The sequence below is a fragment of the Myotis brandtii genome, unplaced genomic scaffold, assembly GCF_000412655.1.
Source record: "Myotis brandtii unplaced genomic scaffold, ASM41265v1 scaffold687, whole genome shotgun sequence".
NCBI lineage: Eukaryota > Metazoa > Chordata > Mammalia > Chiroptera > Vespertilionidae > Myotis > Myotis brandtii.
The window spans coordinates 1636185-1651998 of NW_005370687.1; the positions used below are offsets into that span (position 1 = coordinate 1636185).

The following is a 15814-nucleotide window of genomic DNA, read 5'->3' on the forward strand; positions in this document are numbered from 1 at the left end:
GGCGGGATGGGAGGGGGGGGCAGAGCCCTCCAGGTGGCCTGCGAAGATCGGGCCCCAGCTCGCGCCCCCAGTCTCGCAGCCCTGCCTGGAACTCCGCCTTGGCCTGGGACCACCCCTTCACCAGCTCCACCATACCACCTGTGGGGTGATGGATCAGGGCCGGGTCCCCTACCCAGCTCCCTCAGCGCCTGGAAGCCGGGTGGCGGCCCCACCCCATGCCACTGCCGCTGGTCGCTGTCTGCGAGGTAACAGGCAGGATAATAGGCCCCTGCTCGCACCCGCCTTGGTCTGGTGCCGCCCGCTCACCTTCCCCACCATCCCGCCATGGTCCTGCTCTCGTCAGGGCCCTTCGGGCCTGGCAGCGCCTCCACTGCCGCCTGCTGCCAGCACCATGTCACCGATGCCCGTCATGTTCCGCACCGCCCCCTGGTGATCAGCGCATGTCATAGCAATCAGTCAAACTCCCAGTTTCCTGGTCAGACGACCACCCAAGGGGACAATGTGCATATTAGGCTTTTATTATATAGGATGGCCCCAGAGAGCAACAGCAGTGGTGATGCTAGCAATTCAGGTATGCCAAAGGGAGGCCGTAAAGCGCTTCCTATAAGTGAAAAGGTGAGGGCAGTACAATCAGATATTTTGAGAGACAGAGAGAGATAGAGAGACTACATGTAGCTTTTATTACCATATATTGCTCTAACTGTTCTATTTTATTATTAGTTATTGTTGCTAATCGCTCACTGTGCCTAGTTATAAATAAGACTATCACAGGGAAGCATGCATAGGAAAACATAGGGTCATCACTATCCACGGTTCAGGCATCCACGGGGGGCCTTGAGCAGAGCCCTCACGGACAAGTGGGGGACCAACAAATGTAGAGCACTTGAAAAATAAACTTCAGAGAGGGCTGCCAATGGCTCTCTAATCTCCCTTCTCTGCTCAGGGAGTTGGGCAGAGAGGCTCCTCAATTCCCCTAAGAACAATGGGGCGCCTGCCCTCCTTTCCAGCTGGGCGGCCCCTGGGGGCCCAGGGGCGGGCGGGGGGGCAGAGCCGTGCAGGAATTCCTGAGTTGAGGGGCGTGAACTTGACTGCTTCCCAGTCGCTCCCCAGCACTGGACCACCCTGTAAGCTCTGCCTTCTTAGGGTCTGCAGACACCAGGCCTCAACCATTCTCCAAAGCTCCAGGCACAATAATAATCTACCAGGCAGGCACCACTTCTCACACACAAGGGCCCGTGCTAGGCACTTGCCTAATTGGTAAAAACAACCCTGACACACAGATTTGACTGCCTCTGCTTCACAGCAACAACACTGAGGCTTCCTGAGGCCTCCCAGGCATCGGCGGCGGCGGCGGTGGAGCTGGGGCTCACAGCCAGATCTGCTGGCTCCGGGCCGGAGCCTCGTGGACTACCTTGTGGAGGCTCCTTGCCCAGCAGCCTGGACCACCTTCCAGCAGCGACCTGAGCAGCTCACAGCACAATTCACTCACCATGTGCCGGGACCACAGCCCCCTGGGCCCAGAGCCTTCCTCTGCCTCCGGGCCCAGCCCTTAGAGCAGCCCTCCCCACCTCGTGGGGATCCAATGAGACAAAGAGAAAAGCCGGCCAGCACAGAGGACCAGCAGCTCGGGCGCTGCCAGAGCAGTGGGAGCACCAGACCGATGTGCCCTCCAGGCAGGTGTCCGAAGCCTGGGAAACGCTCCTGCGGTTTCTCTCCGATACAGATTCCAGAAAAACGACGACAACAGGACTCAGAAGTCACGCCGAGGGTGGACATAGGGGGCCTGCTGCGTTCACTCTGCAAGCAAGGCTCCATCTTCAGGATTCTTCCCGTTAAGACCTCAACTGCCTTTAGTTTTTTCTCACATTTAAAATGTAACTGCTCCCCGGCCACTCACAGACTGGGCGGGACACCTGCACAGGCCCCGGATCACTGTCCCTCCGGCAAGCCCACCTGCAAAGAAAGCCCCAACGTATGCACTTCCTCTCAGTAAGATGCCAGGAGGCGACGGCTTTACTGGCCCAAACAGCCCGCGTCCGTGAAGCGGGGCGCCTCGCGAGCACGCGCTTCTCCTGCGGAAACGGTGGAGCCCATACGACGGCCGGGCGCCTGCTGATACTGCCTTCAGAGCCAATCAAGTCCTCTTCAGCCTCAAGCTCAAGGCCCTCCCACGATATGGTCCCAGTCTCACTTTCTACTCATTTCTCACTCTCCCGATGCAAACTCTACACCCGACAGAGGCCCAGTGACCTTGGCGCTTCCAAGCCCATGCCTTTGTGCACGCTATTCTCTTCATCCCACTACCTTCAATCTGGTTTTAAGCAGACACTGGCCCTTTAACTCCACGTCAAATCCCACTTCTGTGACCTTTCCTGAAGCCCGTCCCACGATGCTGTTCTCTCTCCACCTGTCCCGCCATCTCAGAGCACAGTGCACTCATCTTCCTCAGAGATGAGTTCTGCGGGCGGCTCCCTGCCCGGCAGCCTGGGCCAGAGGCCGCGTTCCCTGCTGGACTGGAGTGAGGCGAACTGCTCTGGAGACAAAGGTGGCGAACAGGTGCCCACACACACAGTGTGGCCTCTGCGGGGCCTGCTGCTGTCCCTCCCGGTTCCCGCCGGTGGCTTGCGCCCGGCACCGGCTCTCACACTAGCACCCTCAACGGCCTTGTCTGGAGATAAGGTGCTGCAGGAGCTGCCTGCCCGCGCCCACAGGAAAATGGGATTAGCTGTGGTTTACATGCTCTGCAGCTGCAACCAGAACAGAGCCGGCCAGGCATGCAGTCCACAGACTGCTTCATGGACGTGCCAGCTGTCCTGCTCCCACTCGCAAGAGCTAAATTCATCTCCCGCAAGTGTTCCTGGGAGACAGGCCCCGTCCCGTCCACCTCAAAGGCAGCTTTCTCCCAGCCAGAAGCCTGCAGGGTAGCCCTGCAACATTCCCCGGTGTTTACCACCCTCTGAGAAACATTCTTCTGCCCAGCTAGGCATGCCACAGGCGCGGAGAAGCACTCGGTACATACTTCAGTTACTCTGCAACAATGCTTGTGGGAGTCCTGAATGCTCTCCCCACCAACCTGCTTCCTGACCCCCTCACCCTCGCCTCACCAACCTGGGGATGTGGGTGGACAGAAGATTCTGCTGGGAGAGGCGGGGGTCTCCCAGGGGACGCAGTGAGAACTACCACAGAGGCTCCCCTTTCAGCAGCTGCTCCCAAAGCCTAACCCTCCCTCTGCCCTCCTCGCTGACTCGGGGCTTGCCTCCCTCAGTGGTCAGAGCCACACTGGCCACAGTGAAGGAGCCAGGGACACCCTGGCCACAACCTGGGCCTGGGAGTCACGCACAGGGGAGCGAGCGGGGTGGGCTGTGGCCAGCTCCCCGTGACGCCACGCATCCTTACCTCATCCCACTCCGAGGCGAAGGAGGGCGACTTCTCCAGCCTCTTCTTCCCAACGCTGCAGTTGGACAGGGACTCGCTGCGGCTCCCCATCGCCGCGTCCTCCGTGGGCGAGCAGGTCAGGAGGTCGGAGTCGGACTTGGACAAGCTGCGGCTGAGCTTGAGTTCAACTTTGGGTTTGCTGGTGGGAAGGACTCGGCTTCTGGCCCCGCTCTGGTCTCCCTCCTCGGCACCACCGGGGTGTGGAGATGCTGTGTGAGTCAGAGTTTCGGGGTGCGGTAGGCTGTTGGCGGTGGGCAGGCCTGCTGGGTAGCCCCCTCTCTGACTCTGGTCCAGGCCGCCGGGCGGGGAGCCTCCAGGAGCGCGCACGCCCGCCTCCTCCAGCTGCATGCTGGCCTCGTGGCAGGTGCCCTGCGCGGGGGACCCTTCTGGAAGGCTCTGGCCGGGGGCAGAGAGCAGCTGGAAAGCGTCCTGCCCCACCTCGTACACCGGGGAGGAGCCGTGGAGGAGCCCGGAGAACTGCTCAGGGACCTGCCCGTCCTGCCCCTCCGCCGAGTCCTGGCTCTGGCCGCTGCTGCTCCGCCTGTGGTCTTGAAGTGGACGGAGAGAGAAATAAAAAATTAAACGTGGCAAAAATCAACAAAGTTCTAAAGCAGCGAGCAGACGGCAGAGCAGAGGAATTCAAAAACAGAGGGGGGAGGGGGGAGGGGGAGAGAGAGAGAGAGGTGCTGAATGGGCTGGGAGAGGGCAGAGGGGGAGAAGAGCGAGGAAGGAAGAAAACAGTTTCGCATTGTTCTTATGCTCAATTTGTACCCAAAGTCAGAGCATTTATGAAATTCCAAACACTGGCCTGGTTAATGCCACCTGGCAGCCTTCCCTGTTGTGAGGCTTCTGTCAGCATTAACGACCAGACCTTGCTATATAAGGCGAGAAGTGCTAACTATATCCTGCCTGGGGAAAGGACAGAGGAGAGAGTGAGCGCACAGAGCGAGCACAGTGAGAGGGAGGGAGAGCGTGCCAGCGAGCAAGTGTGAGCGAGGGCCGGCTCCTGGAACATCTGATAGGCTCCCATGGAGGCCAAGTGTTATTCAGAGCCACTGCCCGCCGCCCGCCCTCTGGCGAGCAGCACGGAGGGAAGGGAAGGTCAGGATCCCAACCTGCAACTTCTGGAATTCCTTAACTGAAAGTGCAAAACAAGCAGCGAGAAATGACGCTTCCTTCCTCGGAGGGGCTAAGTCCACGCCTCATCCTTCCTTCTGCGGCAGCACTTTCCTCTTTTCCTGAGAATGTGCACATCTCACCGCCCCAGAGCCTCCCGGCTGCTCCGACTGGTTTAGTTTAACCCCAGTTGGTCCACTGACAACAAAACGGTCTACTCGGCCAGTGCCAGGAGGCTCCTGGGCCTCCAGACCCACACCCAGCGCCCGACGCCCCGCCCCGCCCCGCACCAACGCCTCTGCCCTGGAGGAGCATAAAAACTGACCAAGTCAGCGTCCAACACGGGCTCACACGGGACGCCGAGGGCTCGCCCGCACGAGTGGGCCCACGAGGAGGTTCTGACCCACGCTGGCAGGTGGAAGACAGCCCTGCATCCAGTCCCAGCACACATTCCAGAGCCAGGATTCAGCTTTATTTCCTCTGCAGTGGAAGCTATGCCCACACACCAAACGACTCCCCAGTCTGCCCAAAGCTCCCAAGAACTGTCCCTGAGATCTGAGTCTTAGATGAGAGGGTGGCGTTTGGCTGTTTTTACAGATGAGACGTGGGAGGCCCCCAGGCCACTGGTGGTGGGTCCGAGGGGGAGGCTCTAACCCAGGCGCCTGACACTGGCTCTCCTGAGAGCTGTGCGGCCCTGGCAGTGAGCTCTACTTGCTGGGCTGCAGTATCCAAAATAAGTAGGTTGGACTGCACGGTCCTTCAAAATCCCTTTTATGTTAGGGTAGTGATGAGAACCCAAATTTTCCCCATCTGCGATGGCAAACTTCTCCCCCTCCGTGGGCACTCCAGGGCCCGGCCTGGGCCTGTGTAGCACCCATGCCCCCCATCAGCTTGCCTGCAGCCTGAGAACCCTTCTTGAGGCTCAGTGCCCCGGGGAGGGGTGCCCTTCAGAAACCCGGTGCACTAAGGCAGGCCCCCTGCAGGGCACGGTGCTGGGTGCTGTGCCCCAGCGCTGCTCCCTCCAGACAACCTGAAGGCAGGGACAACACCAGCTCAGTGAACCTGTCACCCGTCACCCTGAGGTCTGCCCAGGACCAGGACCGGCTCCACTCCCCCACCCTCTCGAGAAGAGCAGCCTGCAGAGCTGCGGGGCGGCGCGGTTAACAGCACTCTGCCCACAAGTATGAACTTTGGCGTCTCCTTCCTCTACACTTGACTGCTCCAGGACTCTCACCCTACCTCACAGGCCCTGCTCCCCAGAGGTCAGGGGCAGAGCACGGAACAAGCACAGAACAGGCCAATCAGTCCCCAGGGAGAAGAGACGCTGGGAACACAGAGCTCCACACAGGCAGGCTCAGCCCCGGACACCATGCCTCCAGGGCCAGGAGCACACAGGAACCCTGGCGCCTGAACAAAGCCGCCCTGTGCTGCCGGGTGGGGCCCGAGAGGACGGCACTTGACGTCCAATGATGATGGGGGACTGCAAAACCTGCCACCTCGAGGACTTATCCTAATGGCCAGCCCCCTGCAGGTCCTGCCCAGGGTGCCTGACCCTCTGACTGCTGGACACAGGAAGGACTGTAACCGGAGCACAGGCTGCCATTTCTTTGCATCAGCTTCTAGCTTCTTATTTAACAGTTTGGGGGGAGGGTCAGAGGGGGGGTAAGTCCAACAACAAAAGAGAAACACCACAGCCCAGAGTCAGGAGCCTGCGTGGCCGTGCTGCGTGGGTGGACATGCTCTGCCTGCTGCCGGGGACCGACAATGAGGCCCTGTCTAGCAGCTGCCATTCAGGCGAGCCTTCAATGAAGAAAGAGAGACCGATGCCAACAGCTCAATACCAGACTCATGCCGGGGGAAGGAAGTGGGCAGAACAGAGAAATGGAAACTTATGGAAGAAGGAAACATGTGAAGAGGAAGAATTTCTGAGGGTCATAGTCCCATTAGAGAAACCAATACTGTATGGAGCATAAGAAATCACCAGAGAGCACCCTCAGGCCTGACTGGCACTCACCGTGCTCCCGCCTTTGGAATTACAGGCTCCCACCCTCCTCCCACCTGCCCCGGCACTCCTCGCAGCCTGGCTTCTGGGGGAGAACAGAAGGGAGCAGGGCGTGCGGAGGCCCGTTTCCTCGCGCTCGCCCTCATACGCCAAGGCCAGCTGCTCCGCGGAACAGGACACTCCAGCCTGCTAATCCCCAGCCCCTTCAACTGGCCATCATAATTCACTTTCCTGCACGCCATGAGCTGCTGAAGCAAGGGGTCTGCCAGGCTGCATGTAATTACTGTGATGATCCGTGGGGACCTCAAGGGCTTTGGAATAATGACATTTTAACATTTACACATTCTTAGTCACCCCTGCCCATTTAAATTAGGATGAAAAATGGGACTCATGGGAGGACACTCTAAGTCAAATCAATCCCCAGACCCAGAGGAGGAAGCTGGGGTTCTCCCCTTTCCCAGACTGCTCCGCTCTGTCCCATTAGGTCACCCCACTTTCCCCAGAGGGGAGCTGCTGACTAGGTCATGCAGACAAAGGCTGGACATCGCATCTGAGCAGACAAGTAGACTGAGGCTACTCTGGTCTGTGGCGACCAGAGAAACAGAAGGGGAGGCCCCAGCTGCACCAGCCCTGTGGCTTTTCCTCTCTGGGTCTTTTTCAAAAATGAGCAGCTGGTCTGCATTCTAGGGCTTGAACCTGTGCTTAGACGACCCCGTTCCTCCCAGCTCCTGCTGTTAAGAATGTGAGTAGCAGAACAGGGATCTGGGTGAAATGACTTAACCTCATGGCTAAAGAGGCTTTGGATCCAGCCAACCAGGGCTTAAGGCCCAGCTCTAACACCTAACTTCTTCCTCATCTACTTAACTGGGGTAAAAATAGCCCCTCCCAGAAGGTCTGTCTGGATATTTGATGATCTGAGCGTGTAAACGAACTCAGCACGTGGCTGGCCCATAAGAAGCATTCAGAAAACGGAAGCTGCCTTCCTATCATCCTCTTCCATCTACAGCCATCCCCACTGCTCTCCATGCGGACACTGCACGCAGAGACTGCGTGCCTTTCTCCCGACTCTGCCAAGAGCCAGGTATCTCCTGAGTGGCCCTGTAAACAGGCAGAATAAAACTCAGGCGCCAGGGCAGGCCCAGTAGTCTTGCAAGTTTGGTTCAAGGTGACATGTCACAGTGGCCAGGGGCCTCGCCACCCTCAGCAGCACCCTCAGATGCAGCACTGCTCTGGGGCCCATCGACTTGTCCTGATGCCCTCACGTCCCCGCCATGTCCTCCAGCACCTCCTGAGCCTATACACTGCCTGCTGTTGGACCTCTGGCTCCTCAAACTGCCCTGGTTACCGTATTTTTCCGTGTATAAGACACTATTTTTTTTCTAAAATTGTTAGACGTAGAATCAAGGGACAGCCGAGGAGGGAGCCATGGGTGCCTAGCTGCCCATACCTTGTCAAACAGGCTTCCTCCAATCACAAGCCTTATTGTTACTGACGTCAGCTGCTGCCATAATTGGAGGCGGAGGTGGAGAGTGCGCAGATGCAACAGGGACCTGAGCCCATAAAGACGTCAAAAAATAAAAAGATAAATACCGGTAATCGATTGTCTTACTCTGCAAAATTCAAACTGAATGTAATCAGCTATGCAAAAGAGCATGGAAACAGAGCTGCAGAGAGACAGTTTGGACCTCCTCCCACCGAGTGTGTGAACAGACAGTGGAGAAAACAGGAAGAGTAACTCCTTAAGATGCCAAAAAAGAAGAAGGCCGTAAGAGGAAAACCAGCAAAATGTTTAAAACATTGATTTCCTCATTTTGGGTTGGAAAAGTGGGGGGCGTCTTATACATGGGGGCGTCTTATACACGGAAAAATACGGTAACCCGCCAGCTCCGGGGATGTGCGACCAGCGTGACATCTGTGCCTGATTTAACAGCACACTCGCCACTCCGCTCCCTTGATCTCCTGCCAGTTCCAACGTGGGCATGCACAGCCATGTGCTTCCTCCTCTCCGGTTGCTGGAATGTTGAGCCGAATACTCAAGAAACAACTGTGTCCTCTACCCATTCCTCTAGCTCAGCTGCTTCCAATCGCTTCAATGTACTAGGAGCTAGTGATTCTGTGCTAAGTAATGTTTTGTAATCACCACGGCATCCATGAGGTAAGAATTTGTATTCCTATTTTACACGTAGAAAATGAGGCTTAAAGAGGTTAAATGACTTCCTCAAAGTCATCAGCCAATGAGTGGCAGAGCAAGAATCCAAGCCAGTCATCGTTTTGCTCATCTCCTGAGAACTGTGGTATCTCCATAAGATCGATTCCTCACCTCTTCCACTTTTCAAACTGTCATCTTTCCCACAGCACCTATACATACGCCTGGAAGATAGTCATGAATTTCCTGAGGAGACTTAGATCAAACTTCCTGAACCACTCTATGTCCAAACATGGGGATAATTTCATCGCTTCCCACCTGCCTCAGGGAAGCATTTCCCTGTCTGGGATTTACTAATGGCCTCCTAATCACCTAACCCTTTTTCTAAACTTCACCTGTCTAGCCTTTTCTGCATCATCTGGCACTGTTAACTGCTTGCCCACTTCTTCCTTGGTTTTGGAATTTTTAGATTGGTTCACAGCCACCTAGAATGAAGACTACATTTCCCATCTTCGCTGTAGCCAAGTGTAGCCACATGACCAAGTTCTGGCCAATCCTATCTAATAATAGAGAAACATGGTAATTAACCGTAACTTTGCTACCCTTCCCATTGGCTAATCAACGAGATAATAGACACATCAATGATGAAAGAGAATCTTTGATCAGCTACCTCCTGCATGCCCCCAGCTGGGGAATCCAGCCTGCAATCCGGGCATGTGCCTGACCGGGAATAGAACCATGACCTCCTGGTTCATAGGTCAATGCTCAACCACTGCGCCATGCCAGCTGGGCTGCAGTGTCCATTTTATAAAGATTGTGAGGAATCCAGAATAAAAAAAAAAATGGTGATGACTAAAATTTAACCAATAAAATGAAAGGTATTGGAACAAAAGATGATCTAGCCATGTTTATCTTCAAATATAGGAGATGAACAAGTCAGGAAGCATACAAACGCCGCACTGAAGTGCACTTATTCTACACTTATTGAATAACTATGCCAGGTCCTCCGAAGAATAAAGGACCCTTCGGTGCAGCCATTGAAGAGCTCATGACCTGGCAAGGGAGAGAACCGAAAAAAACATTGTAAGGGGGAACTTATGCCATAGAGATGCACATGGCACTCTGGAAATAGAGAAGGAAGCACATGAGGGGACGGAAAGAATCAAGGTCAGAGAAGATTTCTGGACACAAGCAACATTTGACCTTAGACTTGAAGGTAGCAAGCAGCTCATTAAGAGGTTGGCGTGGAGGTCAGAAAGGGCAATCTGAGAATTAGAACAAATGTGCAGACGTGGAAAGACTCTCAGGAAGAATCAAGTCCAATAGACAAGTCTGGGGCCTTCATCCTATTACCAATTATTTAAACAATCCCTTTTCCCTTTTAAAGTCCCCATCCTCCACAAACATTCAGTATTTTTTTTTAATCATATAAGAAAGTCAGGGCTTGTCCCTCTTCTACTACCTATATATATAAAACCCTAGTATGCAAATAGACTGAATGGTGGAACAACTAAACAACCAGTCGCTATGACGTGCGCTGACCACCAGGTGCCGCGTGCAGAACATGGTGGGTGTCAGCAGCAGGCGGCAGAGCATGGACATGGTGGGCATCAGCCGTGGCAGGATGGTGAAGCAGGTGAGCGGGGGCACCAGACCAAGGCAGGGCGCCGGTTGCTGTCATTGGGGCAAGCCTCTGGTGGTTACTGAAAATTCTTTGCTTCCGTGCGCCATGGTCCTGCCGGGTGCTCACACCTGCTGCCGGCACCCAGCGCCAGCCCCGATCACCCCTCAGGGCTTCTCCACCTCCCCCTGCTCCTGAGAGGCAATTGGGGCCAGCAGCTGCCTCTTGCACCCGCTGCCGGCGACGGCGCCACCACTCACACCCACTGCCAGTGACGGCCCCACTCGTACCCACAGCTGGTGCTGGAGCCGCCGCTCACACCCACTACAGGCACCCTGATCGCTCAATGCTGTCAGTGGGTGCAAGTGGCGGCTGCTGGTCCCAATCGCCCCTGAGGGCTTCTCCACTTCCCCCTGCTCCTGAGGGGTGATCGGGGCAGCAACCACCACTCGCACTCGCTGATGGCACCGGCTCCTCACACCCGCTGCTGGCATCAGCCCCAATCGCTCTGCACCATCAGTGGGCACGAGCGGGTCCGGTGCTGTCAGCGCGTGGGAGCTGCAGCAGCGGGAGCAGGGTTGCCAGGAGACAGGGGACTAAAGGCCAAGGTGGGAGGGGCTAGGTGGGGGCCCAGAGAATGGGCCGAGACCCGCCCCTGTGCCCACTGTAGCTCTCGGCCCACAGTTCCTTTCAAGGTGCACAAATTCGTGCACTGGGCCCCTAGTAGGTTATAAGTGAAAGTGGTCTGTGCAACTTTTGAGAACGGTCTTCAACAATGTGCCCTCTTCTCCCCCTTCTTCCTTCCTGTGCTGACAGCTTGAGTAGTCATCCTGAACCAGGAAATGGCAGAAGGAAGCTGGATCCTTGACCTTCATGAACTAGCCCGGACTCCTTACCTCTGGACTTCGACCTTGTTTAAGCCCATTAATTGGTTTCCATCACATCCAGCCTTGGCTTCAAAGACACTGCCTGATCCTGGTTACTCTTAAGTTTCTTCCCCCTGTGCCTCTTACTAGATCTGTTCTTGACTTCTTCAATCTCTCTAGTCTTCTCCTCTACAACTGAGTATCCTTTATGTTAACTATCACCTCAACTTGATGACTCATGATCATATCTGTTTTTCTAATCTTTACATCTCTCTTGAACACTGTACCCATATTTCTAAGTGTTTACGGAGTATCTTTACTGGGATGTTCTCCTGGAACCTTAAACACCTAAAACTTATATTCAAAATTGAACTTAACATCTTTCCTCAAACATGTCCTTCCTTCCATCCCCTATTTCTATTGGTTGCACAGTGCCATCCCCATGAACCAGGCTCAAAACCTCAGCATCATCCTCAAGACCCTCTCCTCCTCATTGCTCCACATTTCACTGTAAGATCCTCCGCAATATCTCTGCCACCCATGCCCCCCGTCTATCACTTCCTACTGTCCCCTAATTTGGGCTCTAGTTTCCTGTAAGAGCTTCCTTGAAGACTCCTGACTTCAGGTTATTCCTGCCTCCAGTCTCTCCCTCTTGCAATCTAAGACCCACAATTATTCAAACTTAAAGAATGGCTTCTTCCCCGTCACCTCATGCAAACGTTGCCACAACACGGCACTGTCTCTGGAATAAAGGCTGACATCAGAGATCCAATACTCCATGGCCAGTTCTTCGTTCCAGCCAAACTGATTCTTACCGTTTGCCAAACATGTGCTCTATCATCTGCCACCATCTTACTGCTGTTTATGCCACTCCCTCTGCCTGGAATGCACGCTCCTTCCTCCTGACTTCTGCCTATCAAGTAGAACTCTCGATTTTGGAATTCAGCTCAAACACCACCTCTTTTATAAAGCCATTCCTGATCGCTTACACTGACACAATCTATCCCTCTTTTGAACTCTAAAATTACTTTTAGACCACTTTAACATACTCTTTTTATGATTATTTTACATATGTCTCATGTATCCATATGTAAATAAATGGCTGTCATGCCCAGCCGGCATGGCTCAGTGGTTAAGCGTCAACTTATGAACCAGCAGGTCATGGTTCAATTCCTGGTCAGGGCACATGCCCAGGTTGGGGGCTCGATTCCCAGTGTGGGGTGTGCAGGAGGCAGCCAATCAATGATTCTCATCATCACTGATGTTTCTAGCTCTCTCTCCCCCTCCCTTCTTCTCTGAAATCAATAAAACTATATTTAAGAATTTAATAAATGGCTGTCGATACATTTGGTGGAGGAAAATATACATGTGTAGTTCACAGGCTTGGGCTTATTTGAAAATGGAAAGAAAGATGAACAATCCCAACTCAGAAGTATAAACGGAAAGAGCAAGACCGTTTTCCAGCGGGGCCTCTGGCAGGAGCTCCTTAATGCAAGAAGGTGAGAGAAGGGAAGCTGCTGGAAATACGGCGTCACCATGAAACTGTCATTTACACTTTTTGCCTTTTGGCAAAGCACCCAAACTTACGCCCTGGAATCTACCAGGAAAAGCTAGCCTGGACTCCGAGGTAAAAACGGTGGACTGCACACAGCATCTATTTGATCTTCCTCCTGAAGTCAGATGCACACTGAGAATCCCAAGCTGGCCCAGGGGAAAGCCAGGCCTTACACCGTAGTCCTGGGAGTAGAGGAAGAAGCTAAAGTAAGTTTTCTTCCCCTTCCCTCCATGAGGATAAAGGTCGTTATCCTCGTACACAAACCTCACACAGACCTAAATGCACAGCTCTCGGGAGTACTGACTTAATTCATTGCACCGAAGGCGCCTCAGCCATGTAGCTGCGTGCCAATGAGCCCACGCGTGTGGCCGTCTTCGGGTGATCACCCGTCATGGTGCTGCGCTAAGGGGACCCAGTGCTGCCGAAAAGCACACAGAGAGCGACTTGCAGAGCTCCCGGCCACTTTCCCTCTTGCTATCAAACCTGTCCACTGTCTCCTGAGCAGCGGTGTGGCCAGCATGTCCAGCTGGCAAAGAGTTAAACACTGAAGAGAAATCAATGACGAGGCTACAGGAAACAGGAAGCGCTGTTCTCAGTTACGCTGGCCCTGAACAATGGCTTCAGAAGACTTCCCCCACATCTGAAGCAATTTCAGCAGCAGAGGAATACCCCGCTGGATGAAACTATCACAAAACCACCTGGCCCGATGCCTGTCTCAGGGGATGAGTTTTCTGCCTCTTGGATCCCGATGGAGCTTTCTACTTCTGTCGGTTTTGTCACATCTACAGACACAGATGGCGTGTCTGGTGGAGAAGTTCTCACTGTGAAGGACTGTCCTGCACAGTGTAAGATGCTTAGCATTCCTGGTCACCAGCAACGAAATGCCAGTGGAACCCCACCTCAGCCCGTCGTTGTGGTGCCGTCACTCTCCCCGAGCATCCACCCCAGGGGATGGCAGCAACAGTAACTAACCACGTACAATTTATTTCTATCAATTCCCTTATTATTTGTGTTTTGGAAAAGTAAAGATTTACTGTATAGTTTTTAACTATTTATATGTAGGCTTCTGCACACTCTTACATTAATGTAAAACATTTACACAGTATTACTTTTTAAAATGTCTGAATTGTGCTTATATATATATATTCTTTATATTATTCTAATGCGTTTTTGATTTTTCTTTTCTTGATCAGAATTGTCAGATATCTTTTAAACTAGAAACAAGTTTTCATTGTAATGATCAAGCCTATTGCTTTGTTTTTTCACTTTATTAATTCTGCTTTTATTTTTTCTTTATTTAACTCAAGTGTAATGTGCATACCATAAAGTATGTGAAGTAAATGATCTGCTTTACCTTTATTAATTACTCTCTGCTACTTTCTCTTGGTTAAGTTTTAGTCTTTCTCGTTTCTTAACTAATAAATTTAAGGGTATAAACTTTCCTCTGAGTATCACTTTGGCAAAATATTATCAGTATTTATATGAAGTGTTTCCACCACCAATAATTTCTACGTAGTAAAATCGAGAGAAAAAATTGGCAACTCGCAGACCAAATATAGAACACTAATCGATAAGATGCTCAATTTCACTAATTACGCAAATACCAATTTCAAAACGCACTCCTTGCTTATCATGGTGAAAACCATTAGAGGAATAATGTGCCGGTGAAGGTGGGGAAGCGCGTGAGCTCACTCACCACTGGAGGAGTTCATTTAGCGCCACCAACAGACCCCGACGTGCTCCTACCCTGGCTGACTCGTCCCCTTTCTATCCGTCTCTTAAGAAACAGTCTTATCGGCATGTAAGAATGTGTGTATGGAATGTCCACAGCAGCATAATTTATCACAGAGAAATACTGGAGGCAACTGAACCATTCATCATGGCGAATGGGAAAATGAGTCATGGGGTATTTAACCATTAAAAAAGAAAAAGGTAGATCTCTAAGAACTAAGACAAAATTGTACCCATAATCTAGAAACAAGGTAAAAACAAAACCAAAAAACCAAGTTTGCAAAATAGTTTGTAAAATATGATCCCCATTTTAGGTCGGAAACACATAAAACAATCTCACACAGATGCTTTTGTATAAAAATAGCCAATGGCCCGGAGTACACACCACACATTCCCACTGTGGTCGCCTCTGGCAACTGTGAGCAGCAGGGAGGCGAGGAGAATCTGAACATTTTATTTGTATTCACTTCTGTATTTTTTCAAACTTTTTTCCAGTGTGCTAATACAAATGTAATGATTTTAAAAAATCTCACATCCCACCCCTCACACTGTAGTTTCTTGGAAGTCTGAAAGCTCTGGTAGTCTCATTAACGTGACCTTTTGAAAACTGGTATTTTAATTCATAAAAGCTGCCTAAGATCCTGACGTTAGTGGGAAATGACTTGCCTCACTTTTACCATCCCCAGTGGGCATTCCTTCCAGGCTCCTGAGAAACTGGTAGAGTCCGTTTTTATATTCAGTGTTGGATCCCAGCAGCTAGCCTGGAGGCAGGCACACCTCTCGCTGTGGCTCAGTTAACCCTGCGCCAGGGCCACCCACTCCCACGGTAGCCGCACTGCAGGGCTGGACGAGGCTCGAGCACAGGAGGACTACATGTGAGGCTGCAGTTCTCCTTGGTGGTGAGTTCCCTTCCTAATCCGAGGTCTCTCGCTCTGGGGAAAGCACATCCCTACCCAGGGCACCTGGCAGCCAAGCAGACTGGCCCCCTCTTTAAAGTTCACTGACTTTCCCTTTTTCTTCCTTCCAAAGGCTGAGCCCACTACCTTGTCAGAGTTCTAGACCAAGCCTTTGGAAGCGAGAAAGAATTGTCCTGGCCGATGTTGCCCAGTAGTTAGACATAAGGGTCTCAGTTCGAGTCCTGATCAAGGGCACGTACATGGGTTGTGGTGCATGCAGGAGGCAACCAATCAATGTGTTTCACTCTCCTCTCTCTCTCTGAAAAAGAAATGGAAAAAATACCCTCTGGTGAGATTTAACAAAAAAGGAAGGAAGGAAGGAAGGAAGGAAGGAAGGAAGGAAGGAAGGAAGGAAGGAAGGAAGGAAGGAAGGAAGGGAGGGAGGG

The 15814-nt window shown here is 52.7% G+C and overlaps 1 protein-coding gene across 3 annotated transcripts in view; it reads right to left on the reverse strand.

Moving 5' to 3' along the window:
* ANKS1A (ankyrin repeat and sterile alpha motif domain containing 1A) overlaps positions 1-15814 on the reverse strand; it is a 102887-nt gene that overhangs the window by 70521 nt on the left and 16552 nt on the right. For all 3 annotated transcript variants that reach the window (XM_005881748.2, XM_014529604.1, XM_014529605.1), the window contains one exon: positions 3397-3983. In XM_005881748.2, the coding sequence (XP_005881810.1) occupies positions 3397-3983 (587 nt within the window). The remainder of the gene's footprint in view (positions 1-3396; positions 3984-15814) is intronic.